We start from the raw sequence: 27,972 nt of genomic DNA, 5'->3' as shown, positions 1-27,972 counted from the left end.
CTTTCTCAGAGCGGAGGGAGTTCCCCTTCTTCCAATCTGCAGCCCGGGTGACCGCTGCCATGGCTTTTCCTCACCGGCCGGACGCCCCTGAGCTACCTGACTTCTCCATGCTCAAGAGACTGGCTCGAGACCAGCTCATCTATCTGCTGGAGCAGGTCAGTGCCTGCCACACTTGCGGGCCTTTAGTGCATCAAAGTTTAACACCCATTCGATACCAAGATCTGGGGCCTTGGAAGCGCAATGGTTAAGCGCTCGACAACCAACCGAGGGTGGGCAGTTAAACCCGTTAGATGCTCTGCAGGAAAATTATTTACAGATTTGGAAACTGTAGGGTGGTTCCACTTTGACCTGAAAGGTCTCTATGAGTCGAAACAACCAGGGGTTTGGTTGGAAGTTTGTGGTTGTGTTGTGTGTGTGTGTATTTTGCGTCTTCTTTTGACAAGGCATTCCGATCTCGTTCTTAAACCTCGATGTCAAGTTGGCTAGAACCTGCCCACGTCTTCCTTAGGCCAGGGGAGATAGCAATCAGCATTCAACAACGTGCCTGGCACTGTGCAACTCACCAGGGTTGGAAAGATGATTACAACATCTCCTTTGCTATTAAGGGTCTTCCAATGCAGTAGGAGCCTCATAAAACACAAATTGCCCCACACAGATGTCATGTGGGAAAGAGTGCAGGATCAGCAGTCCTTTCTAGGTGGAGTTGTAAAGAGCTGGAGTGTGACGAATAAGCATATATTCCATAGAGATTCCAAGCAGGTAGATTGCTAAGAGCAAAGTTAAGGAACTAGGCAATAACGGGTGGAGTGATCAGACATTAAACAGAAGGCATTAGGCCACTACTGAAGACCCCTTTTTTTTTTTGTGGCATGAGGTCTTACTTAAAGATGTTTCTAATAGCAATGTGAGTACATGGGCAGCAAGGAGCCTGGTTAGAAGACCATAATTTAGTCTGATATAACAAAGACCCACAGAGGAATAGAATAGAAAAGAAGAGATGGATTTGTCAGACATGGGGAAAGAAGACTCGGACAAATTGATTGGCTTATAGGTTGAAGCAGGGAATTCTGATAGCCTAATGGTAAGGAGCTGCAATACCATTCCAAAGGCATGTGGTTTGAATCCACCAGCTGCTCTGCAGGAGCAGGATGGGTAATCTCCTCCTGTGCAATTTATTGCCTCTGAAAACCTGCTGGAGGGTCAGCTGTGAATCGGTTACAACTAGATGGTACATAACAGCTACAATGCAGATTGAGGGGAAAATCAAAACAGTCTAAGATTGTGACTTGGGATATTAGAATTACACTACTACTCTAATTGTTGTGTACCAGGACTAACTAACCGTCCAGCGAGTTTTCAAAGGCAGTAAATCTACGAAAAAGAGATTGCCCATCTTTCTCCCATGTGGAGAAACTCATGCCTTCAGGTTGACAGCGCAGCTCCTTAGCTCTAGCCCCCCAGAGTTACTGTAATTATAATGGATTTATTGTACAGGTATGCTCTGCGTAGTGTGATTTGACCACATCTAACTGCATATATATCCATGGCCCTGTAGGCCGCCCGCCACTCAGCAACCAGAATAAATGTTTTGGCACACTGGGCAAGCAGACCTGGACTTTCCTCTAGAACTTTAACATAGGCTAGTGTCCCGCAAAGGTCCTGCCTGGCTCCCCTGCCTGTTCCCAGCGGTGGATTGTCTGGTGGTATTTGAGCAGTGAACTCTGCCAGAAAGCTTTGCTGCAGGTGCTGATGTGTATCCACACCTGCAGGAGGAAGTGGGAGCAGTGAGGCCTTGGAAGGCCTGCTACACTCACGGCTTTGGCAGAGTTTCTCACACATGTGGATGTGCTGGTGCTGCATGAAGAGTGAGCTGTGGTGGAAAGCCTTGCTGCACAGCCTGTCTGGGCACCATGGTGCTGCATGAAGCTGGACACACGGGTTTGCTGCGTTTGTGGCAGACATCTACCATTTTGTTGCACTGATGCTTCAGCAGCAGTAAGTTGTACTTGAAGCTCTTGCTACAAACCTCCTGTCAGTGTGGCTTCTTGCCCCCTGCCCCATGACAAGATTGATCCCCAAAGTCCACCCCTAGGCCACAGCTGATGCCCAGCTCAATGTGCTCAGGGCTGCCGCCATGCCTAAACTCCCTGTGCCTGGACTATTATGTACCAGACTTTCCTCTTCAGTGTGCTGGGCTCAGAGACTGTCCTAAGGGCCACTCCAAACTGGCCTCTGGCCCAGAGCTGCCCCCACATTTGTGTCTTCAGGGAAAACCCGTAAGCATGCTCTTCAGCACCTCTTTATTCTGCTTGACCTGTACCCCAGGAATATCAGGCTGGGAAGAGAGTGGTACCTTCTCAGGTTCCAACTCAGTATCAGGCCAGAAGATATTTCTCTGAGTCCCGACCTCTTGAATGTCTTGGAGGTCCAGGTCTGGAAACTCCTCATCCTCTGAGTTTTGCTGGAAGAGTATGTCAGGGTTGGGGGTGAAGCATGGCTGTGTTACATTGACAATGGAGGTGAAACAGGGCCTGGTAGTGGTGATGGTGGTGGCAGACTCCAGAAGGCATCCAGGTAGTGAGAAACTGTTAGGGGGCAGGGCGGGAGGAGCCTCCTGATGCTCTGTTGTGTTGTTAGGTGCTGTCAAGTCCAATATGACTCCTAGTGACTCTGTGAACAGCAGATCTGAACCCTTTTCTATCCTGTGCCATCCTTATCACCTCCTTCTGAGGTGGGAGCCCCATGACCATGGAGAAAGGCACAAGCGAGAGTGTGGAGTCCCAGAGAGCAGTGCCACATGACCACAGGCCCCAGGCGTGACACAGGCAGTGTGACCACAGACATTTTGTGGTTTAGATGTGTCTCGCAATACATGGAACATTAAACCATATCGGTCTTGCTTCTCTGAACACGTTGTGGACATTAAGTGACCTGTGTAGTTATTTGTTTAATCCCATGTTCCACTAGTTCGGAAGCTACATGAGGACAAGAAATGTATTTGTTTTATTCAACACTGTATGTCCAGCTAGTGCCTTGTGTAGAGTCGGACACATAGCATTTTCTTAATAAATGTTTGTTGTACAAATGTTGAATGAAAATTAAAAAAAAAGAATTAGAGAAACAGGTTTGGTGAGGGAAGTGGATGAGTTTGAATTTAGATACGTGATATTTTAGTGGGAGATATAATTCTTTTGTTTAAGCAGATAGAAATATAGAGCTGCAGCTCCATCGAGATCAGTGGCCTAGTTTCACTGCTAACTCAAAGGCCTTGCCTCTCTGGTGATTCGAATCTACCAGCATCTCCTCAGAAGAGAGATAGACAGTCTCCTCCCATGTGATTTACAGCCTTGGAAATCCAATGGAAGGTTTTACAGCCGTCAAAACTGGTTCTGACTCCATGGCAATGGGTATAGTGCATATAGCTCTCTTAGGAGGCTGGGGTGAAATGGAGATTCCTTTGAGGAATATCAGGGAATCAGGGACTATATTTTATTTCTCTCTTAAATACCCTGTAATTATAGCACAGTCTTTTTCATAAAAATACAGCTGACAAATACTTAAGGAATTGAATGGAGGTACTAGAGACACTAACTCATTGGAAATCACTGTGAAGACAGCTGATGAGACCAAGGACAGAAACTTGCAACTAGAATGTGGGTCATGAAGAGGAGTCAGCAAGGGTGACTCAACATAACCAGAATGGGCCTCATCATAGTAATATCCTCCCCAAACAAACTTCTGACTTATTCTTGTTTTCTTCTTCTTCTTGCTGTATACCCTCCAGTGAGTTTTCAGAAACATTCAATCACACGGGAGGAGCTTGCCATCTTTTTCCTGCTGAGCAGCTGGTTGGTAGATTCAAACTGTGTGCCTTTGGGTCAGCAGTACCAACTCCAAACTAGACTCCCTGATTCTTGTTATAGGCGTTGCTATACAGTTTTGAAACTTTAAAATTGTATGATTCTTCTCACTCCCTCTCATACTTAACCGAACCAGTTCTGCTGAGTTCTACAGATTCGTTTATGTTATGTGACTTTCTTTTCATGATTATAAAATCACATTATAGACAATTTATAAGATGAGGGAAGGTATAAATAGGGGCGAAAAACCACTTAAACCTGACCATCAGATGCAACCACCATTCATTTCCATTAAGTATTTATATATAGTCTATATAAATTTATCCTATCTCCATACCTTTTCAACCTATATGCAGAACAGATTATCCGAGAGGCTGGGCTCTATGAGGAGAAATGTGGGGTCAAGATTGGTGGACGATTTATCAACAATCTGCGTTATGCGGATGACACAACCCTGCTTGCTGAAACTGAGGAGGACCTGAAGCGCCTGCTGCAGAGTGTCAAGGACTACAGCCTCCAATATGGATTGAGGCTCAATGTCAAGAAGACAAAGATTCACACCACTGGACCAATTGGCAGCATCAGGATGGATGGTGAAGAGATTGAGATTGTACACAGCTTTAGTTTGCTTGGCTCCACAGTCAACAGTCTTGGCACCCGCAGCCAGGAAATTAAAAGGCGCATTGCCATGGGAAAGTCTGCTGTTAGGGACCTCTCCAAAGTGCTGAAGAGCAGTGGTGTCTCTCTGGAGACTAGGTGCGTCTGATATAGGCCATGGTCTTCGCAATCACCTGTTATGCATCAGAGAATTGGACAATGACCAAGGAAGATAGAAGGAGAATTGATGCCTTTGAGCTGTGGTGCTGGAGAAGAGTACTGAGAATACCATGGACTGCTAGGAAAACAAACAGATTTGTCCTGGAGAGGGTTAAACCGGGTGGCTCCTTGGAGGCAAGGATTCTGAGGCTCCATCTAACTTACTTTGGACATGTTGTGAGGAGAGACCAGTCCTTAGAGAGGGACATCATGCTTGGGAGGGTGGAGGGACAGCGCAGGAGAGGAAGGCCCTCTATGAGGTGGACTGATTCAGTGACTGGGATAATTGGGATGGGAGTGTCAGAGACAGTGTGATTGGCACAGGACAGAGCGGAGTTTAGGGCTGTTGTACATAGGGTCGCTATGAGTCGCAGGCGACTCGACGGCACATAACAACAATAACAACATATAAATTTATGTATATATAATTTGGAAGCAGGAGTGGCATCCACTTCCTAAACAACGTGCCTCTGGAAACTCTGTGAACTTTGATAAATGACAATAGTTAAAAACCTTCAGGCCTTTTTATAAGGGTTGCTGTGAGGCATGCTCGACTCAATGGCAATCAACAGTAACAACTATATATAATTATATATTTATATATTCTAGCTCTTAAATAACCTGTTTTCCTTCATACTTCCACCAGCCTAAATTGAATCCTTTACTCGTTGCCACATGACTGGACCTCAGTTGGCCTCATAAATGGCCCCCCTGCATCTCTTTTTTCCCATCTCCTCTACGCTTGACCCGCCATTGCCAGATTTAGCCGATGAAAATGCATAGCTGATTGGAATGCTTCAGTGCACAAAAGCTCTCTGTTTTCTCCTGCTCCACAGAGGATTAAGTAATAACTCCCTCATTTGGCATTCAGAGCTCCATGTTCCAGGCCTGAAGGAGCTCCAGTGGCATAGTAGTTTAAGTGTTTGGGCTGGTAACTTACAAGTCAGCAGTTCAAACACACTAGCCACTCAGAGAGAAAGAGAGGCAGTTGAGATTTACCACCTCTGAAACCTATTGACCTCATGACTGAGAAAATAGATTTGATAGCAGTGGTCTTTTCGTTTCTGCTCAAATTCAGTGACACTAAATTTGAGCCAAGTTGAGAGGAAGCTTCACGTGATTTCTTCCTCTATGTCACTGGATGTAACTTCTCTTTCCTTTCAACTGAAGATAACAGTCAGGAGTAATGACCAGGAGTTAGATGAAGGGGTGAGTGGTTTTCTAAGTTATTTGCATTAAGCATAGTTATTTTTTAAAATTTATAATTAAGTTCAGTGAAAATTTACAGAGACTTAGGATTTCCATTCATTCATTGTTGCACTTTTCTCCCTGCCCACTCCTCACCTCCCCCCCCAGTACATTCTTCTCTTTGAAAAGTAAAATTCTTTCATTGTTTTACAATCCCTCCCCCCAGGTCCACTCCACTATACAGCCTTCACTCTGGACTTCTGTCATGACAAAAATACCTAATCATTTTCCCTCTTAAACAGTTTTCTCCCTCATCTGTTTCAATGCAGTATACATTATTGAACCCATCCTTCTCAGTCTCCTCGCAACCCCAAGGTCTGTCCTGCTTTACAACAGTGGAACCATGCAGTATCTGTCCTTTTGTGACTGAGATACTTCACTCAGTATAATGTCCTCCAGGGTCACCCATTTTGAATAATATTGTGTGAGTTCCTTGTTTTTCAATGCAGCATAGTATTTCTTTTTTTCCCCCTCTGTCTCTTTTTTGGTAATTTTTATTTTAATAATTTTAATGAACATTTACTGGATTTCCATTCATTCATTGCTGCACTTCTTTCCCTGCCCAGCCCTCCCTCCCCCCACCAGTTCGCTCCTCTCTTTGAAAAGTACTAGAAAAGCTCCCTCCCTGGTACACAATCCCCCCGCACCCCTATCTCGGCCCCAAGTACATTCCACTTTGCAACCTTAATTGTGGACTCTTGTGATAACCATAATACCCTAGCAGCATAGTATTTCATTGTATATACCACAGCTTCTCTATCCATTTGTTTGTTTATGGGCACTTAGGTTGTTTCCAACTCCTTGCTATTGTGAACAAAGCCGTGATAAACATGGGTGTTCATATATCTGCTTGGATGTCAGTTATGGTCTCTTTGGGGTATAGTCCCAGTAGTGGAACTGCTGAGTCGAATGGTATCTCTATTTGCAACTTTTTGAGAAAGCGCCATACCGCCTTCCACAGTGGTTGCACCAAGCATAGTTATTTTTATAATGGAAGAAAAAAAATCCTAAGAAATTACTTAGCCGTTCATTGGGAGGTTGCAGCATGCAAGGGAGGTTGTCAGGAGGTGGAGCGGAGGAAGCAGCAGAGAAGAGGAGCCGTGATGTAGGACAGGGCCACAGGCGCACAGGAGGGTTGGGTAAGCACAGCTGGAGGGATCTGCCTTGGAAAAGAGCAAGAATATCTTTCCACTGATACAGAAAATGAGAGGAAAGCCAAATAGATGACTACATGGAGAAATGGCACTGTAACGGCTATAGAGACGTGTCGACTGTGCTCACAATAAATAAGATGCAAGGCTAGATGATGCTAACACTCTTCTGGCTCAGAAATGATGATTCTGTTAAATGGGTAACTGGATGGATTCTCATCTGAAATAGCTTCTGTGGCCTCTGAGTGACCAATATACTTTATCTCCCTCAGCTTCCTGGAAAAAAGGACTTGTTCATTGAGGCAGATCTGATGAGCCCTTTGGATCGAATTGCCAATGTCTCCATCCTGAAGGTACCTGTTCCTTTCCCCATATAAGTTCATATTATGATCATCTTTACTTACCAGGGCTCTGATAATTTTTTTAAAAAGAAACAGTTGAAAATACTGAAACATGTTATATTAAATGTAGGAAAGCTGAATTGAATGGAAAAGTAGGGGGTGGGTTGATGCTGTTGGGATTATCTTGTACTAGTTAAGTTTGGTTTCCTTATTGACAGTGTGAAGGCAGCTCATGGGATGGTTGGTCAGAGACAATTTGATACTTAGAATTAGCATAAATAGGACTTTATAGAGGCTCACTGTGTTTGTATCAGGCCTTCTGCATTTCAGGCACTTATATCTGCTGTACTGTTTGTTGGATTCTCTCTGTAGCAACACGAAGTGGACAAGTTGTACAAGGTGGAGAACAAGCCAGTGCACAGCTCCAGTGAACAGTGAGTGTCCAGAAGAGTCTGTCTCGGCTCAGCTGAGCATCTCTGCGTCTATACTGTGCCTATCTTAGGGCTCTCTGGTGTTTGAGTATCGCGATGGGAAAGTCTGCTGTTAGGGACCTCTCTAAGGTACTCAGGAGCAACAGTGTCTCTCTGGAGACTAAGGTGCGCCTGATACAGGCCATGGTATTTGCAATCGCTTGTTATGCATCAGAGAGTTGGACAATGACTAGGGAGGACAGAAGGAGAGTGGATGCTTTTGAGCTGTGGTGCTGGAGAAGGGTACTGAATGTACCATGGACTGCCAGGAAAACAAACAGATTCATCTTGGAGAGGATTAAACCAAGCTACTCCTTGGAGGCAAGGATTCTGGGGCTTCGTCTGACATACTTTGGACATGTTGCCAGGAGGGACGGATCCTTGGAGAGGGACATCATGCTTGGGAGGGTGGAGGGACAACGCAGGAGGGGAAGACCCTCTATGAGATGGATTGATTCGGTGACTGGGGTAATCGGGATGGGTGTGTCAGAAGCGGTGCGGTTGGCGCAGGATAGAGCAGGGTTTAGGGCTGTTGTGCATAGGGTCGCTATGAGTCGGAAACGACTCGACGGCACATAATAACAACAACAACAACAACATTCATTTTAAAGAACATTTACAGAGATTTTGCTTGAACTTTTTATTTCATGCCTATGTTATTGCTCTAGCCTCTTGTCTTAGTTGTGTAGTTTTGCTTTAACAGAAATACCAAAAGTGAGCAGCTCTTATAGAAATGTATTTTCTTACAGTTTGTTGTCATTGCCATCAAGTTGAGTACAACTCATAATAACCCTGTGAACAACAGTTCTGAACTCATACTTGTCCTGTGCCGTCCTCACTACCTGTGACACACTCAAACCCATTGCTGCAGTCACTGTGTCAGTCCACCTGGTGGAGGATCTTCCTGTCTTTCGCCGAAACACCTTTCCAATCATGATGTCCCTCCCCAAGGAGTAGCCTCTCCACACCCAGAGTATGTGAGAGGAAGCTTTATCATCTTTGCCTCCAAAGAGAATTCTGACTTCACCGTCTTCAGGACATATCTGTTTGTTCTTTAGTCAGTCCATGGGATTCAGTATTCTTCTCTAACATCACAGTTCAAAAACATCAATTCTTCTGTCATCTTTATTCATTGTGCAGGTCTAAGCAACATAGTAAGTGATTGAAAAGATCATGCCTGAGTCAAATGCACCTTAGTCCTCAAACTAACATTATTACTCCTCAAGAATTTTGAGAAGTCCTTGACTACAGACTTTTCCAGTACAGTATAGTACAGTACAGTCTCCTTATCTCCTGATTGCTGGTACTAAGTGTATTGATTGTTGTTGTTTGTTGTTGTTATGTACTGTTGAGTTGCAACTCAAAGCAACCCTATGGACAACAGCCCTGAAACCTGCTCTATCCTGTGTCAACTTTACTGTCTGACACACCTACCCTCATAACCCTAGTCACTATATCAGTCCATCTCATCGATGGTCAGAGTGTGTTGATTATGGATCCAGGTAAGATGAATTGGTTGAGACTTTGAATTGTTTCTCTGTCTATCATGATGTTGTATTGATCTAGAGGTGAGAACTTTTGTTTTCTTGATGTGAGATGCAGTCCAAAATGAAGACTGCAGTGTTTGATCTTTTACAGCAAGTGCTTTAAGTCCTTCTCACTCTCAGTAAGCAAAGTTGTGTCATCTGCCTCATGAAGGTTCTTAATAAGTGTTCCTCCAGTCCTGATACCATATTCTTCTTCATAGAGTCCAGCTTCTCGAATAATTTGCTCAGCATACAAATTGAACAGGTATGGAGAAAGGATACAACACTGATGCACACCTTTCTTAATTTTAAACCATATAGTGTTCCCTTGCTCTGTTTGCACAACAGCCTATTGGTCTAGGTGTAGGTTTCACATGAGCCCAGTTAAGCATTCTGGGATTCCCCTCCTTTTCAATCTTAGCCATAGTTGTTATGATGCACACAGTCAAATAAAGAACAAATAGACATTCTTCTGATATTCTTTGCTTTCCACCAGGATCCATCTGACATTAGCAGTGATATTTCTGGTGCCATGGCCTCTTATAAATCCATCTTAAACATGTTACAGTTTAGAGGGCTGAAAGTCTAAATTTAGAGTACCAGCTCCAGAGGAAGGCTTTCTCTTTGTGTCAGTGCTAGAGGAAGGTCGCTGTCTCTTTTCACTTCTGTTTCTTGGAGATCTCGTGAGGCAGGGCATTTCTCTTTCCCCATCTGTGCTTTCTTGCTCAGTCTGTTCTTTTATGTATCAAAAGAGATTGATTTAATATATACTTTACATTTCCACAGTCCAGGAATTGATGTAATACCAGTTGAGGTATTTCAGGGAATCATTTGAAGCTCTGAACATGCTCACCAGTCTATGCCATCAAATTTGGAAGACAGCTCTCTAACCAACTGACTAGAAGAGATCCATATTTAGTTCCATTCAGAAAAAAGGTGATCCAATAGAGTGTGGAAATTGGTGAACAATGTTAGTATCACATGCAAATAAAACCTTTCTAAAGATATTTAATAAATGGCTTTAACAGTGCATGAATACCACCTGATGCTCCACTGGGGAAGGAAGGGCAGTCTCCTCCTGTGCCAGTCAGATCCGATTCAATGGTACACAAAAAGAAAACAACAACAAAGACAGTGCATGAGTAGAGAGTGGCCAGAAATTAAAGCTGGATTCAGAAGAGGCTGTGGTACAAGGGCTATCATTGACAATGTCAGATGGAGTGTGGCAAAAAACAGAATACCAGAAAGATATTTCTTATGTTTTATTGATTATGCAAAGATACTTGACTCTATGTATGATAACAAATTATAAATAACATTGAGAAGAATGAGAATCTTAGAACATTGAATTGTGTTTATACAAAAGCTATATACATAGAGAGACAGTAGGTAGCCAAACAAAACAAGGTAATACGACATGGATTAAAATCAGGAAAGGTGGTAAGGCAGTGGTGATGGCGGCAGCGAGAAGATGAACAACAAATTCAGTGCCTTGAAAGATGATGACAGTGGGGACCATGATCAGAATGAAGAAAACAGCACACAGAAAGATGGTGAGAAGGAAAAAACAGAACGCGACAAAGATCCGAGCAGCAGCAAGAGGAAGGCTGTGGTCCCTGGATCAGCAGAGCATCCCCTGCAAACAGCTACACCTTCTGGGACTCCAGGAGGACTCCTGGCTGGCCCCAGCTCACAAAGCTACAAGCAGAACATCAAGCAGATCAGCACCTTTGCCTCTGTGGAGCAGTTCTGGAAGTTTTACAGCCACATGGTACGTCCTGGGGACCTGACAGGCCACAGTGACTTCCATGTCTTCAAAGAAGGAATTAAGCCCACGTGGAAGGATCATGCAGATAAAAATGGTGGCAAATGGTTTATGTGACTACGGAAGAACTTGGCCTCCCATTGCTGGGAGAACCTCATCCTGGCCATGTTGGGGGAGTAGTTCATGATTGGGGAGGAGATCTGTGGGGCTGTGGTCTCTGTCCGGTTTCAGGACATTATCTCAATATGGAACAAGACTACCAGTGACCAAGCAACCACAGCCCGAATCTGGGACACATTTTGGCAAGTGCTTAACCTACCTTCCAATTCCATTATGGAATACAGCATCAAAATGCCAGGCAGGCTCTGACCTTGTCCCTTTCTGGATGGCACTGCCACTGAAGCTGGCACCATCAGAGTCTCTTGTCTTGTTGGCATGCTACCCAGAAGAGACTTCTGTCCTGGGGAAGAGGAGCTGGAAGAGCGTTTGGTGTTTTAAGAACAGGCTGACATGCAGCAACTACAACCACTGCTGAGATCTCTTAAAAAATGGTGCTAAACTGAGAAAAAATATCAGGAAAGATATACATCAGAGTTGTATCCTTTCTCCATACCTATTCTGTCTGTTTGCTGAGTAAATGATTCAAGAAACTGTACTCTATGAAGAAGAATGTGACATCAGGATTGGGTGAAGACTCAACAGCCTGTGTTATGTAGATGACAGTCTTGCTTATAGAAAGTGAAGTAGACATAAAACACCTGCTGCAGAATATCACCAAAGACTACAATATGGGTGCCATCTCAATATCAAGAAAACAGAAATCCTCACAACTGGATCAAAAGGCAACATCGTGATTTGTTGTTGTTTTGTGCTGTCGAGTCACCTGTGACTCCTAGCGACCTTATGTACAACATCCCTAAACCCTGCTCTATCCTGGGCCAATCTCATTGTCTCTCTCCAAGGACTGGTGCCTCCTTGCAACATGCCCAAAGTATGTCAGATGAAGCTTCAGGACCCTTGCCTCCAAGGAACAGCCTGGTTTCACCCTCTCCAGGACGAACCTGTTTGTTCTTTTAGCAGACATGATATAATCAATACCACAGCTCAAAGGCATCAGTTTTCCTTCTATCATCCCTAGTCATTGTCTAGCTCTCTGATGCATAGCAAGTGATTGCAAAGACCATGGCCTGTATCAAGCATACCTTAATCTCCAGACTGACATCGTTGCTCTTTAGTACTTTGGAGAGGTCTCTACCAGCACACTTTCCCAGTACAATATGTCTTTTAGTTTCCTGGTTGATGGTGTCAAGAGTGTTGATAGTGGATCCAAGCAGACTGAAGTGGTTAACAATCTCAGTCTCTTCACCATCTATCGTGATGTTGCCAGTCAGCCCAGTGGATATTTCCAACTGTGGAAATATCTTTCATCTGCTCTTTTCCATAAAGTGCTTGTCAGTCAGATACTGTTCTAAATCTGAGCATTCAGGTTAAGACAGACTAGAAAGAAGGACTGGCCATCCACTTCCGAAATAGCAGGCCTTGGTAACCCTCTGTACAATAGAACACACTTAGACTAGCAGATAGGGCAGCTGAGGTAGAGCCCTCAAGTGTGGAAACACAAAGGAAAAGGAAGTGGACATTAGTGATTGGAACATGGAATGTGAGAATTATGAATGTAGGAAACTTAAATATTGTTAAGGAAGAAATGGAATGAATAAATAGTGACATATTAGGTGTTGGCAAGAAGAGATGGACTGACATGGGGTATTTTGAGTCAGACGATCATATGATCTACTATGCTGGAGATGAAAAAGTGAGGAAAAATGGGGTTGCTTTCATAATTAAAAAAGAAAATATGATAGATGGAGAAAATTTGAAGTTGTCAGCAATTTAATTTTATTTGATCTACAGTCAACACCTATAGTAGCAGCATCCAAGAAGGCAAAAGACATGTATGTTGCTTTGGGAAAATTACTGTCAGGGACCTCTGACAGTAATTTAGAGTGCTAAAGAGCAAAGATACTGTTTTTTGTTTTTGTTTCCGCCCCCCCCATTTTTAAAATTAATTTTAATGAAAGTTTACAGAGACTTTGGATTTCCATTCATTCATTGTTACACTTCTCTCCCTGCCCAACCTCCCCCCACCCAAAGATATCATTTTAAAGACTAAGATACACCTGATTCAAGGGTTCTTCAGTTACTTCCTAGACATTTGACAACTGGATCATTAATAAGGAAGACTGAAGAAGAATAGATACCCCTTGAATTGTGGTGTTCATGTAAGTATTGACCATACTGTGAACTACCAAAAACTCAGATTTGTCTTGAAGGAAGTGCCACCAAGGTGCTCCTTAAGGCAAGAATGGTGAAACTTCATCTCACATAATTAGGGCATGTTTTCAAGAGGGGCCAGTTCTTAGAAAATGATACCATACTGGGGAAAAAGAAAAAGAGAGGAAGATCCTCAACAAGATAGATTCACACAGTGACTACCATAATGGACTTGAATATGACAGAGCTGATGAGGCTAGTACAGGATAGGGCACGGTTCAGATCTGTTGTTCAGAGGGTCGCTATGAGTGGTAGCAGACTTGATGACACCCAACAATAACGTAATGAAGAAAATCTATTCCCAAAAGGAATTACAACCATAGGTATAGGGATTAGAATCTTTGTGAGGAAACCAAATTATCCATAATACCACCGGATTGGTCCATTTCTGTGATTTCTTCCACTCTTGTCCTTTTCTCTCCTAAACCAAATTACCAGATTACCCATTCAAGAATATTTCCATTTTACTCTTCTCAAGAACCCTCAAAGTTTTCATGACTTCTCAAGAAAAGTCCAAACTGCTCATCACAGAGCCCAAGACACTCTCAGAGTGACCTCACTGCCTTCCCAGGCTTGTCTCTCAGATGCTCCCTTCCAGCCTCCACAATGTGCATGTGCCTGCTGCCAGGCACTCCATTCAATTAGCTGAAATTCTCACCTGTCTTCTGCTCCTGTAAAGAATAGCCCTTGCTTAGAGCCCAGTCTCACTTCCCCCTTGAAGCTCTGTTTCCCATCCAGCATGGAGGGACTGGTCCTTGGAGAGGGACATTATGTTTTGGAGGATGGAGGGACAGCGCAAGAGAGGAAGACCCTTGTTGAGGTGGATCGATTCAGTACCTAGGGTAATGGGGGTAAGTGTGTCAGAGACAGTAAGGTTGGCACAGGATAGAAAAGGGTTTAGGGCTCTTGTACATAGGGTTGCTATGAGTTGCAGGTGACTCGACAGCATATAACAATAACAACAACAACAGATTTCCTTGGGGTTTTGTGTTTTGTCTAGTCACACAACCATATACTGCTGTTACCTGGTTTTAGTAATATATACCCTCTGTTATAGGGAAATATGTCCATGGAAACTCATTTGAAAGAACATTATTGTACTTTCTTGTATCAATTATTCTTTACACTTGAATTTTAATATAATTCTATGTATGTGTGCATCTTATTTTTACATTGGATTGTAAAGAATTTGAGAGCAGGAGCTTCTGGATCCACTATAGGGCTAAAAATGCTTTTAGCTTATCTCACATAGTGAATTCAGGTATATCAACTGTAAACCAAGAGAGCTGGCATAACTTTGGCTTTGATCAGAACAATAGACCTCTTAACAAGAAGGGCAGATGATGCAAATGGGGAAAGAGTGGTATGATTTCACTTTCTTCTAAGGTATCATCACCAACTTACTGATTTTTTTCTTTTCCCATCAAATTGTTCTTTTTCTTTTTTTCTTCTCTCCCACAGATTGTGCTTTTTGGTCAGACCTCGCATCAAGAATATGCGCTACATCGCCAGTGAGTAGGCCAGGAGACCGCATTGTATCTAAAACCTGGGGAAGGGGAGGCAAGATCCATGTGCTTTGTCTGTAAAGACCTATGAATAAGAGAAGAATTGTTCATGTTGTCTACACCATTTGTGGAGAGTATCTGACTCCTTGCTTCAAGTTTAGCAAGTCACCCTTGACCTTCTGAGTCATATTCCTTCTCTCTGTAGATCTTGTCAATACTGACAAATTGGCTGGCCGAACTCGAAAATATAAAGTAATCTTCAGCCCTCAGAAGGTAAGTTTTGATCCTGCTGCAAATAAAGAACAGGATTGAGACTGGGAAGGGACAAGTGGTCCCACAATTCTAACTCACTCCAAACAAATTATAGTCGACTGAAAAAAACACATAGATGAGCCATTTTTTGGTAAATCCCTGATTGTTTAGCAGCTCTTGTGGCATAGTCTCATTGGAAGGAATGATTTACCAGGTGTTTGCATTACCAGTTATAGACCCATAAAGCTATATGAAACCCTCCCGATGCATCCATGGGATGCAGTTAATTAGTAAATTTTTTATTGTTTTTGAGTGTGACTCAGTACTCTTTTTGGGATGCAGTTAATTAGTAAATTTTTTATTGTTTTTGAGTGTGACTCAGTACTCTAATGTGTAAACATACCATAATTTCTTTATCCATCCATCTTTTGATGGACACCAGCTTGCTTTCATGCATTTAACTTTTCATTTAACTAAGAAAATTCCAAAGCTTTGTCTGAAAACTCCCAATCCTCATTATTAACAAAGGGAGTCTGTGGAAAAGATAAAGAAGACATTTCCTCTTCCCTAAACTGAAAGAAGTTGCTTCCTGTGGACAAATAATATATAAAAAGCTAAGGAAAGGTTCCTCTGTTATGAAATTCTAAGGACAGGAGTCCAGTCAGGTTGGAGTTCCTGAGAATGGCACAGGATAGGGCATGGTTCTGGTCTGGCATAGTTAATGCAATGGCACCTAGCAGTAACAACAAGGAAAGGTTTACACAGAGATAGAATCTTCCTTGGGTGGTTGATTACTAGGTAAGGGAAGGGAGGAAGTAAGGAGTAAAAATTAGCAGATAAGTAATGGACATATACTTATATGGATAAAAGGAAAGACAAAATCCAATATGGTTGAACAGTATCACTAAAAAAGCTAAGACAGAGAAGGATTAATGGAAATCAGAATTATAGGGAGGAAGTGGGACAAGTGTGATTACATTGTGTGTATGGAAATTAGTGTTATAGAACAAAACTGGTATCAGTAGTCGGATGAAAAATTAACTTACTTGTTAAATACATTTTGTTATGGATGATACATAAATTCAGGAATGGTTGATGATTGAAAACCATGATGAATTTATTTAATTAATGGCACTGAACTATACATGTGAAGATTGTTGACATTTCAAGCAAGCAAGAAATTTAAATCAGGCTTGTAGATTTGAGTTTTGCTGGCAGAAATGAGTGAGAGATAAATAGAATTTTTCTGGGTAGCTGTAAGATAAGGCATACATATTAGCTTTAACATTCACATCTCAAAATTGTTTAAGTTTAAAACAGGTTGTCATTATAAAACTTTTAAGAACAGTGTCGCATATATATTAAGTGATTAATAAATACTAGTTCTGATTATTGCCACATTACTGTTGTTGTAAAGGGCCTTCCAGTCAACTATGACTCATCCACCCTGTAACCTCTGTCCTATCTTGTGCCATCCTCAGCATCATTGACACATTTGAGACCATTGCCTCAAACACTGTATCAGTCCATCTCATTGAGGGTCTTCCTCTCCTTCAGTGACCCTCAACCTTTCCAAGCATGATGCCCCTTTCCAGGAAATCGCCTCTTCTGTCAATATATCCAAAATATATGAGGTGAAGCTTCATCATCCTTGCATCCAAGGAACGTTCTGGTTGCACTTTATCCAAGAATTATCTTTTTATTCTTTTGGTAGTCTATGGGATATCAGTACTTTTCTAGAACATCAAAACTCAAAGATATCTGTTCTTCTCCTGTTGTCTTCCTTCATTGTTCAGCTCTCAGATGTGTGGCAGGCGACTGGAAAGACTCAGGTACATCTTAGTCTTTAAAGTGACATCATAGCTCTTTAGGACTTTGGAGAGATCTCTGACTGTTGACTTGTTATCCCTAAGGATGTAAAAATGCCCTCAACTTTATTCCTCAGTGCTTCCAAGTCATTTATCCTTTTCTCACTTGTCTTAAAGAGATCCTGGCTTTCTTTCCATGCTTGATATTCTGCCTGTGCTCTTAGCCCCATCCCAAGCTGTCTTCCCCCCTGTAATGCTTCATCAGGCAAACTGTCTTCCATCTTCAGTTGTGTTTATTCCTTTCTAAACAGTTTTTCCCTTTCATCTTTTTTTTTAAATGAAAGAATCTCCTTTTTTTTTCATGGCAAGACTTTTACAAAGAATTATCTGTAATCATTCCTTCTGCTGCCTTACCTCCACTTTCTTCTTTAAATCTAATCTCTCCAAGATTTATGTTGTCAAATTCAGTGATATCTATCTAATGCTCATCCTAATTAACCTTTCTGGCTTGTGACAAAATTGCCTATTTCTTCTGGAAATTATGCCTTCCTCTGACTACAGAACAATTACCTTTGAGTTAATTCTGACTTTCCAGTGATATAGGACATAGTGGAACTGCCTTACAGGGTTTTCAAGGCGATAATCTTTCTGGAAGCAGGCTGCCACATCTTTCTTCCATGGAACAGCTATGAGTTTGAACCACCAACCTTTTAATTGGCAGCCAAGAGCTCAACCATTGTGCTACCAAGACTCCTTCCCTGCTTCCATCAAACTCAACTCATTGACATTGAGTTGGAACTGAACTCATAGCTGACCCTACAGGGGCTTTCAGAGGCTCTTAATTGCATAGAAGGAGATTGTCCATCTTTCTCTTATGAAGCAGCTGCTGCCTTTTGGTTGGCATGCAACTCCCTACACTTGGCCACCAGAGTTCTCTAAAATCATTGCCATTGAGTCAGAACAGAATCGTAGCTGTATCTCCAGTGGGTTTTCAGAGGCTGTAAATAGCACTGTAAATTGTAAAAGTGACAAATTGCCCACCTTTCTCCCTTGGAGCCACTGGTGGATTTGAACCATGCTCCTTTGTGTTGGCAGTGCAACTCCCTACCCACTAGGCTACCAGAGTGATACTATTTTCTCCTGCACCTGCTTTTTCTTGATGTCTTTCTTAGCCTTCTCTGGCAGGTCTTCCATTGTGTGTCCCGTTAACCTCTTTGTTTATTCCTCAGGATCCCAGCTTAGCTCTCTTCTCACCCTGTAGTCTTTCTCTTAGGCAAATCTCTCATTTCAACAATGACATGTGCCATTGTTCACACGGCTGTATGTCCAGACATTTTTGCTGATACCTGTGTTTCTAGAGGTCCCAGGGACATGTCCTAAATAGAACTAAGTTTCTAACACTATTCTTTATCTCCTACTTGTTCTTTTTCTACCATTTCTGTAGCACTTCCTCCCGTCTCTGGCTTTAGCACTCACCCTTCAAAGATGGCTAGAATACCATAGGCTTGGGCCTCTGAGAGAGAAGTAAAATGTATGGAAAGGACAGTCAAGTGTTAGGCCAGGTAACTGTAGTGATCCTTGCTAGTTCTAAGAGTTTGGGTTCTTTTGTCGTTTTACTAATTTATATAATTATGCTCTTATCAGTAAACGTAGATGAGTTCCAGAGAAATAGAACAGGAGACGGTCACTAATCAACTGGCTTTTCTTTTCCAGTTTTATGCATGTGAGATGGTGCTCGAAGAAGAGGGAATCTATGGAGGTGAGAAGAAATGAATGTGAGTGGAAAGAGAGAGACAACATTTGGGGAAAGGAAAATTATTTTTGTCTCTCTCATTGTCTTTTTCTTATCTTACTGTTGACATAGCAGGAGGAGAGAGGCCCCTTAGAATGGAGATAGAGTAGGACCTCAAATTAGAATAGTGGTGGGATAGCCTAAAAGAGAAGCCGTGGCTTGTATATTTGGACATGACCGTTGCTTTATTCTTATCTTTGAAGATTCTCACAGGAAGGATTGTGGCTTTTCTCTCCCTAGTATTCTTCACTCCGTTTCCCCATGTAGCACAAACTTGACCACCATATGCCCTGAAAAATGCTGCAGTGCCTCAGAATTAACCCACAGTCCTCACATGGCTCCCCACACCTCGTGCAGTCTGGCCCCTTCCTGACCTTTAAGGCATATCACGTGTTGCTCCTTTTGACTTGCTAACCCCAGGGCCTTTGTATGTGCTGTTCTTGCTGCCTGGGATGTTCCCCACCTCACAAATTTTTGCCAGCCCAAATCTTGTTCACATTCTAAGCTTACATGACAGTTCTTTAGAGAAGTCCTTCCTTTACCCGTGGTTGAGGTGAGATCCCTGTAATACAGTGATGTATCTGTCACTTAAAGTCCATGGGAGCAACATCCAGCAGCAGGTACCCACAAGACTTTTTAGAGAGAAAGCAACTCTTTATGTACTGTTTTCCTCTAATGATTTTAAAGACCCCTAAATCCAGGTTCTTGCCCCGTTGGACCACAGGTGGGACATTAGTAGGTGAGACGCAAGTTATGGTTCTGGGCACCAGGCTCACAGGCTTCGCCCAGGAAACAGTGGGGTAGAATAGAGGGCAGGACTGGGCACATTCCCTATCTTGCCTGACTGCTTCCTCTCACTCTGCCCTCAGAGCTGTCACTGTGGCTGCTCCTGTTGCTGTCACCCATTCTTCAGCCTCTGCCGCAGCTTTAGTGGCAGCAGTGACAAGGACAGCTAGAACAAGTGCCCAAGAGGGGATAGATAATGAACACTGCATTGGAACAGATGAAGGAAAGAACTGTTTAAAAGGAATATGTGATTAGGCATTGTTGGTGTGACAGCAGTCCAGAATAAGAGGTGCATTGCAAAGTGGACTGGCGGAGGGGAGGGAGGATATTGTGCAACACTGAATGAATATTTTTTTAAAAAAGTGAACTGGCTGGGGTGGGTAGAGGGAAAATGTGCAATAATGAACGAATGAAAATTCAACTTTTCTGTATGCTTTTGTTAAAATCACATTGAGAAGAACCCCACAAAATGCCCATAAGGTTTTAATATGGTGTTTGCATGTTTGCACAGTATCTAAATGACATAATTCCGTATTTCACAGAATGTGTTGTAGACCTTAAGTGATGTGTATCTATGTTAGAGACTGTTGTTTTATGTCTTTAGATCACAGTTGTAATAAAATGATCTGTGTAATAAAGATTACACAGTCATGTGTAATGGAATTATTACACAGTCTTTTGTATTAAGATTGCGTCTTACCTGTGAATCCTCAGTGCTTAGCATAGACCTTTTGTGTGGCAGCCACTCTGGTGTTTGTTTCATGGCGGTAGTGGACCATCCTTTTAATGCGGAGCTGAGTGCCTTCTGCAGGGAGTCTGATGTTGTCTGTACCCGCAGATGTGAGCTGTGATGAATGGGCCTTCTCCTTGCTGCCTCTTGATGTGGACTTACTGAGCATGGAGCTACCAGAATTTTTCAGAGACTACTTCTTGGTGAATGCACGGGCCTCGGGTCTTGGCATCAAGGGAAAGGATGGGAGGAAAACAGATGATCTGGGCGGGATAGAGATATTGAGGTAGCCTTAGTTCCAGGCATATGATTGCCACGCTTGACAGTGATTTAGTGATTGAGTGCTACTGATGCGTGAGGTTCGTGGGACCTGCTCTGAGCCAGTTAAAATAAACTCACATGTGTCCCTGGCCTTGCCTTCCTGCTCTAGGGCTTTTAGGGCCAGCTACTCTGCACTTGAGCCTATCAGGGTGATTTAAATTTTTTGTGGCCTATGTGGTCCTTGTAGGAAGGAGATCAGCGTTGGATCAACACTGTGACACAGGCTTTGCACCTTCTCAGCACTCTTTATGGGTCCTTTCCTAACTGCTATGGCATTGGCAGGTGTGCCAAGGTAAGAGCTCTGGCAATGTGGTTATCCCAGTACCCTGTTTCACACATTGGTACCACCAAATCTTGTCCACGGGCATTGCTTTTGTTGTTCTAGAATAGTCCCTCAGAGAGTAAGAGAAGGCAAGACTCAGGTCCTCCTGATCACCTTCCTAAATCTTTTCTCTTTGTGAGAAGAAAAGGGCTGCTGTTTATTTGTTTAGAAGGGAAGCGTTAGTAAAAAGAAGTAAATAGTGTTAATAAATAGTTAGCTCTCCTCTTGGGGACAAGGAGAAGGGTGGAAAGGTTTGACTTCTGTAGGTACGGGCTGCAGTAGGGACCTGGACACACAAGATTGAGAATTTCTTGGGCCCTGCCAGATGTCACATGAACTGTGGAGGAGACTAGAGGAGGAGGAGGATTGTGAAACCAAGGGCCGAAGGCCAGAGATTGGACATATCTTTCTCTTGGACAGAGGTAACATTATACCCAGCAGTACTCTTGTCTTTAGACCCTGGAAGACATGGGACTATAGAAAACGTGGTAGCAAAGTTAAGGCTGTGAATCCTACTCTTAACTGAGATCATGGGCACTTGGTTTTGTGGAAGGCATTTGAGTTGATATTGAACAAACTGGGAAGGGGTGGAGTTGGCTTAGAACCTTCATGGACAGGGTTTTTGGTTTCAGACGTGGACTTTGTGACAGCACTTTGCTCCCAAGTGGTTTACGAGGGCCTGGTGGACGACACCTTCCGCATTAAGTGTGGTGAGTGTCATTTTCTTCTTCGTCTTCACAAGTGTCAGATCCTGGTGCCACTGACCGAGGCTCAAGGACTTCAGGAGGGGAGACACCCAGGTTGTCAGTGAACTGCTGGTTTCCAAATATCTTTGAGGGCCTTTCATACCAGTTCAGGAAAGGGTCAGAGAAAACCGACCTCATTAAAGATGCTGACAGCCATCCCTTCTGCTTTTGAAGGAAGTGTGGACTTTGGCCCAGAAGTCACATCCTCTGACAGGAGCCTGAAGGTGCTTCTCAATGCTGAGGACAAGGTGAGGCTGTGGAGCTCGTGGTGAATTCCCCCGCAGGCACTGCTCACGAGAAGCCCTGGGCTTTAATGCTGGGATAGAAGGCTGAGTCCCAGGAAACAGGTTTTCCTACCAGTTAAGAGCACACCTCAAAGTGCACCAGAGATTCTTAATGTGTATTTGCTATTAATTGATAACCAGCTCAGCCTTCTTTGTATTTTTGCTGGAACTTCTGTACATCTTTCATTTTGTTTTGTTTTTAACATCGATTGTTGTTGTTATATGCTGTTGAGTTGCTTGTGACTCTTAGCGACCCTATGTACAACAGCCCTAAACCCTGCTGTATCCTGTGCCAATCTCATTGTCTCTGACACACCTACGCCCATTACCCCAGTCACTGAATCAATCCGTCTCATCAAGGGTCTCCCTCTCCTGCACTTGTCCTTCCACCCTCCCAAGCATGACGTCCCTCTCCAAGGACTGGTCCCTCCTTGCAGCATGTCTAAAGTATGTCAAATGAAGCCCCAGAATCCTTGCCTCCAAGTAGCAGCCCGGCTTCACCCTCTCCAGGACAAACTTGTTTGCTCTCCTAGCAGTCCATGGTATTCAATACTCTTCTCCAGCATCACAGCTCAAAGGCATAAATTATCCTTCTATCATCCCTAGTCATTGTCCAGCATAGCAAGTGATTGCAAAGACCATACATTCTTTTTGTTGTTGTTGTTTTAAATATTTTTTTTATTATTTTTGTGTGTGTACCATCAAGTTGGATCTGACAGGTACAGGAGGAGATTACCCCTCCTTCTCCAGCAGAGCATCTGGTGGATTTGAACTACATACCTCTAGGATTGCAGTGCAGCTTCTTGACACTAGGCCATCAGAGCTCCCTTGTTGTTTTTAACATCTGTACATTCTTTTGTACCATCACATATGCCAACAAGTTAGGAAGTAGAAAGTTACAGTTTTGGCAAAGTACATTTTTCTTACCTCATTCCCTCACAGGTATTCAGTGAGATTCGTAATGAGCACTTCTCCAATGTCTTTGGCTTCTTGAGTCAGAAGGCCCGGAACCTGCAGGCCCAATATGATGTGAGCTCTGAGCCCTGAGTCCTCTCTTCTGTTTCAGTGACTGTGAACCTGCTCCTCTTTGGCTCCCCTTCTGACACTGTGATGGGCCCTGGTCTTTTCTCTCAAATGGGCGGGAACTCTGAGAGGGAGGTGGTTCTGGTGCCTGAGCTCAGGAAAGAGTTGACTTCATGGGGACTTCCCTACAGCGCCGGAGAGGCATGGACATCAAGCAGATGAAGAACTTCGTGTCCCAAGAACTCAAGGGACTGAAACAGGAACACCGCCTCCTGAGTCTCCGTAGGTTTCGGCTTGAGGAGAAGGGGGAGGGGACCTGAATTCCTGAGGGGGTTGTTACAGAGGGAACTTGCCCCCTAAGAGGGCATCTCTGTTCATCTGGAAATAATGGTCTTCTTTGTTCTAAAGTGAGAAGAAAGCTTTAGATTTTTGCCTTAGTAGGCTTTTATTTTTTGGAACAAAAATGGACGTACTTTCAGAATCAGGACTCTGTCAGCAACTTTTTTTCTCATCTGCAGATATCGGGGCCTGTGAATCCATCATGAAGAAGAAAACCAAACAGGATTTCCAGGAACTAATCAAGACTGAGCATGGTAAGCGCAGCAGCCCTGCTGGGCACCCTTTCCTGCTTCTGCTTCCCTGGCTCCCTGCCTCCCTGCCTCTAGGCCACCTTTACCCTTAGAAGATGCTCTCTGGCTCCTTCTAGCAGTCACTAGCTATGTGGCATGCTGCTTCCTGCCAGAAGTCCCAGGGTCTTTTTACCCACCCTGAGGATGGAGACGAAGATGGGGAGACAGAGATGCTTGTGAGTGTAGTTGGCAACAGCTGAGCTGATTCCCCAGTAACAGGCTCTCCCCTCTGATTGCTCACAGCACTGCTAGAAGGGTTCAACATCCGGGAGAGCACCAGCTACATTGAGGAGCACATAGACCGGCAGGTGAGCTTGGAGGAGGGCTAAGGATGGTTTTTGGTGTAGGGTCTGCCTCAAGCTGAAGGAAGAGGTGAGAAGAATAGATGTCAGGAAGCTGGATTCCCCTGACTCTTCTCTCTTCCTTCCTTGGCACTTTCTGTGTAGGTGTCACCAATAGAAAGCCTGCGTCTCTTGTGCCTTCTGTCCATCACTGAGAATGGTGAGTCCCTGGGTCTTGGATGAGGGCCTTAGAGACTGGCTTTGGGAGAAAGGAGATAAGCTTGAAAGACAGGAACATAAACTTGTTCTCAGAAGCTCAATGTTTTTCTGAAACATCAATTCTTTTCTAAGTGAAAGGAAAATAAAGCAATTTTTCTTTCATGTGAAATCTGACCTGGTCTTAGGGTAATTCATTGTTCCAACCCTAAGCAGAAACACATGCAGCCCCCTCAGGCAGCACCGGCATGTCTTGTGACTGCAGAGACATAGAACTGAGTGGCATTCATCCCAGCATTCCACCCCACTGCCCCCCTTCAACAGGGCTTCACACCAAAGATGCATCTCAGAAAAAAGGAACAGCACTCCCAAAAGCTGAGATCTGCAACCTTTTATGGCAGCTTGTTCTGCTCTTGGAGCCTTTCATTTGGAAACTATTCTTTCAGGAGCTAGAGACCCAGAAAGCCCTTCTGCTTATTCTAAATCTCCTTCTGGGGTTAGAAGTCCCTTATCTCAAAATATTAGAGACATTTGAGATTGCTTTCCTAAAATGCATTTGAACCCTTTCCTGCTCCTCAGTAGCTGTAAAGCAGTTCCAAGAACTTCCCCTTAGTTAAGAAGAAATACAATGTCCCCTCTCCCCTTGCTATGACAATAATAATTTCAGAATCCTTTCCTCAGCATCTTATGATTGAGGGATCCTCCTGAACTGTTAGAATCAGGCTTTCCCCCTCATAAAGCATGCTGACATTTACACATCAGTTTAGAATAGTATATGATCCACGCTTAACATAACTTCTGAATCCTTCCTCGTAGTTGAGGGTGTGTGTGGAGGGGTGGCTGTTTGATGGTGTGTCAGTTTGGCTTTCTCATTTACTTGTCATATCCTTCACCCTCAGGTTTGATCCCTAAGGATTACCGATCTCTGAAAACCCAATATCTGCAGGTAAGGCCTGGAGAATGTCTCATTGAGGGAACTTGGAGAGAAATCATAGAACACTTTTGATAGCAGTGAAAGAAATCGCCTTTTTTCTGTTCCTGCCACCCCCCTTTTCCTATTAAAACTTCCTTCTTGAAGGTAATAGGGATAGTCACCTTCCAGGACCCTGGACTTTTCCCATGGCTCGTTCCCCTCCATCCCCTTCCCGAGGTGGGTGACTTTTTCTGAGAGAAGGGAAACATTTTGCCCTGTTGAACTCGTTGATGAGCTCCTGGTTGAGGTCCTCTCCCTCTCATCATAGCACCCAGGAAGCATTGATCCCGCATCCTTTCCTTCAAGGATTTTCTCAGCCAGAGGATCTTTCCCTCTGTTCTTATATCCATTTCTTTGACAGTTTCAAACTGTTATTTATCCTGTTTTGTGTGGTATTTGAGTATTTCTAACGTGAAAATTTTTCACAAAAACTATGTGATGTGAGCTTCTCCAGGACCCAGACCCCACAGTCCTTGGTTCCCTCATCCCCGGTGGACGTTCATTGTCCCTCCATTGCCTTTTCTCCAGAGCTATGGCCCTGAGCACATGCTGACCTTCTCCAACCTACGTCGAGCTGGGCTCCTCACGGAGCAGGCCCCAGGGGACGCCCTCACAGCGGTGGAAAGCAAAGTGAGCAAGCTGGTGACGGACAAGGCCGCAGGTGAGCGGGAGCACGGTACTGTCCTCCCGTGCTGTCCCCACTGTTCTCAACAAGCCAAGCACACTGGGAAGCCGAGACAAGGATGGGGAAGGAGACTGTGACACTTTACTATTACCATCATTCCTACTCCTGCTTCTGAGAAAAAAGAGCAATTTCTATTTCTTGAACATTTACTAAGTGCTATACCGTGTGCTAAGTCCTTTGGCTAGTTTTTCATCCCATCCCCATAGACTATATAAGTTCAGTTTTATAATTCCTGTTTTACAGATGAGGAGACTCAGGCTTAAGTGAGTTGCCCAAGGTCCCTCACTTAAATCAGATTTGAAACCAGGTCAATTTGATTCCAAAGCCTGTAAACTTAAGAGATAAACTAGGGTTGTGCTCTAGGAAGAGGAAGACTCAGCAGAGAGAAGGGTGAGTGGATGTCTTGATAAGCTCCAAGAAATTAAAGAGAAAAGGCTTTGAGGGGTTCTTTAGGTGTGATAGGTCCTGCTGTTGAGAGGAGGCAACCCTGTCATTTCCAGGAAATTTTATGGCAGTGTTACAAGTCCATAGATCTTGGATGAAACCTATCACTGATTTATTTCCCAGGAAAGATTACAGATGCCTTCAGTTCCCTGGGCAAGAGGAGCAATTTCCGCGCCATCAGCAAAAAGCTGAATTTGGTATGTGGAACAGGGACGGGTAGGGGAGGCAGGGACGCGGTCCTTTATGGAGTACTTAGAACCCACAAAAACCTTCTTGTCATTCCGTTTTTTAAAGATCCTTTTGTTTGATAGCAGTATAACATGAGTTTAATTTAATAAGACTAAGTCTAAAGATTTATTCATCTAATAAACACCTGTCAGTAATAATACTTGTCAGTGCCAGATATTATGCTATGTGCTGCTTCAGTGAATGTCCCTTGAAGGGTTAAGAAGGAGGAACCCTTCTACCTCCTTCATGGAGAGCACGAGGGCTCGTTCAAGAGAATCTGTGGTTATGGAACAGACGCATTAAGCTGTACTTATGGATTTTCTTTTCTCAGGGCTATTGTTGGCTCCCTTTTTAGTTAGAGGAAGAACTCTTCTCCTTGGGATATGCCACCTTTATGTGACCCTTTAAAGGACTAGAGAGCTGAGTTGTTGCTTGCTTCATGTAGTACCTTTGTCCTCTAGATCCCACGTGTGGATGGCGAGTATGACCTCAAAGTGCCACGGGACATGGCCTATGTCTTCAGTGGTGCTTATGTGCCCCTCAGCTGCCGGATCATCGAGCAGGTGAGCTCAGTGACTGGAGATCCCCAACAGACTTCACACCATTGTCTTGGTCCCTGTGAGGCTGGAACCAGCCTTCCTACCACCCTCACAACTCGCAAGAAACACAGCAGTCTGGCCGCTGTATCCTTTCTTTCCTGCCTCTCATACTGCCTATAGACTCGAGACCATTGCTTCACCTTTCCAGGTGCTGGAGCGGCGAAGCTGGCAGGGCCTGGATGAAGTGGTCCGACTGCTCAACTGCAGTGAGTGTGCGTTCACAGGTGTGTGGCGTTGGCAGGTGGGGGCTGTGAGAACAAAAGTGGGGCGGGTTATGTCGCCTTGTCCTAGCGTGTCGGTGAGAACTTGCATCTTGCCTGACCCTCACAGACATGGCCAAGGAAGAGAAGGCCTCCAGCGAGGCCCTGCGCCTCATCCTGGTGGTGTTCCTGGGTGGCTGCACGTTCTCTGAGCTCTCAGCCCTTCGCTTCCTGGGGAGAGAGAAAGGTAAGAGAACAGAAAGGTGAGGACAGTCCGGCATGGGATCTGGGGAAGGAAGGGCACATGACAGCTTTCCTCCTGGCCTCTGGGAAACACTTGCCATAGCCTTGCTGTTGTGCTGCTGTAGCTGGGAGCTCTGTAGTGCCCATGAGGTGTAGCTGATGCCTCCATGTGTGTAAATGTGCTGACTCATTCAGTGAAGGACTGGGGGCCTGCAGGGCCTCCATCGTTACTGGGGGGGTTAAGAGGGTCCTTTGGTCACTCATGCTGCGGCTTTGACTCCTTAGGCTACAGGTTCATTTTCCTGACGACAGCAGTGACAAATAGTGCTCGCCTGATGGAGGCCATGAGTGAAATGAGAGCCTGACGTTTCCCCGGCCAGCCTTGGGGTCCTCTCTG

At 44.0% G+C, this 27,972-nt stretch overlaps 1 protein-coding gene and 1 pseudogene across 2 annotated transcripts; both read left to right on the top strand.

Annotated features, from left to right (window-relative positions):
- Positions 1–59: 59 nt before the first annotated feature.
- Positions 60–27,972, top strand: VPS33B (vacuolar protein sorting 33 homolog B (yeast)). 2 transcript variants are annotated; one of them, XM_006885163.1, is made up of 23 exons: positions 60–155; positions 7,348–7,428; positions 7,789–7,850; positions 14,970–15,019; positions 15,219–15,286; positions 18,787–18,832; positions 20,490–20,584; positions 20,890–20,994; positions 21,350–21,446; positions 21,657–21,734; positions 21,945–22,018; positions 22,997–23,083; positions 23,269–23,359; positions 23,596–23,670; positions 23,950–24,014; positions 24,153–24,207; positions 25,103–25,149; positions 25,705–25,837; positions 26,429–26,502; positions 26,995–27,096; positions 27,281–27,356; positions 27,463–27,579; positions 27,861–27,972. In XM_006885163.1, the coding sequence occupies exons 1-23, from the start codon at positions 60–62 to the stop codon at positions 27,938–27,940; spliced, it is 1,854 nt and encodes a 617-aa protein (XP_006885225.1). In that variant the 3' UTR covers positions 27,941–27,972. The 2 variants fall into 2 exon arrangements, with proteins under 2 accessions (XP_006885225.1, XP_006885226.1); XM_006885164.1 differs by lacking the exon at positions 7,348–7,428 and having other exon boundaries at positions 27,861–27,940.
- Positions 10,863–11,546, top strand: LOC102873599 (annotated as a pseudogene).

This window comes from Elephantulus edwardii, unplaced genomic scaffold, assembly GCF_000299155.1.
Source record: "Elephantulus edwardii isolate Elephantulus edwardi_28Jun2011 unplaced genomic scaffold, EleEdw1.0 scaffold00041, whole genome shotgun sequence".
NCBI classification, from domain to species: domain Eukaryota; kingdom Metazoa; phylum Chordata; class Mammalia; order Macroscelidea; family Macroscelididae; genus Elephantulus; species Elephantulus edwardii.
The sequence above is the reverse complement of the archived record's forward strand: the minus strand, read 5'-3'. Positions and strand labels throughout refer to the sequence as shown.

Bases quoted from the DNA above. Each gene is read 5' to 3' on its own strand.
- VPS33B (XM_006885163.1), top strand. From the start codon at position 60: ATGGCTTTTCCTCACCGGCCGGACGCCCCTGAGCTACCTGACTTCTCC. The intron at 7,429-7,788 runs GTACCTGTTCCT...TTCTCTCTGTAG, and splicing joins CCAATGTCTCCATCCTGAAG to CAACACGAAGTGGACAAGTT. The intron at 23,360-23,595 runs GTAGGTTTCGGC...TCTCATCTGCAG, and splicing joins ACACCGCCTCCTGAGTCTCC to ATATCGGGGCCTGTGAATCC.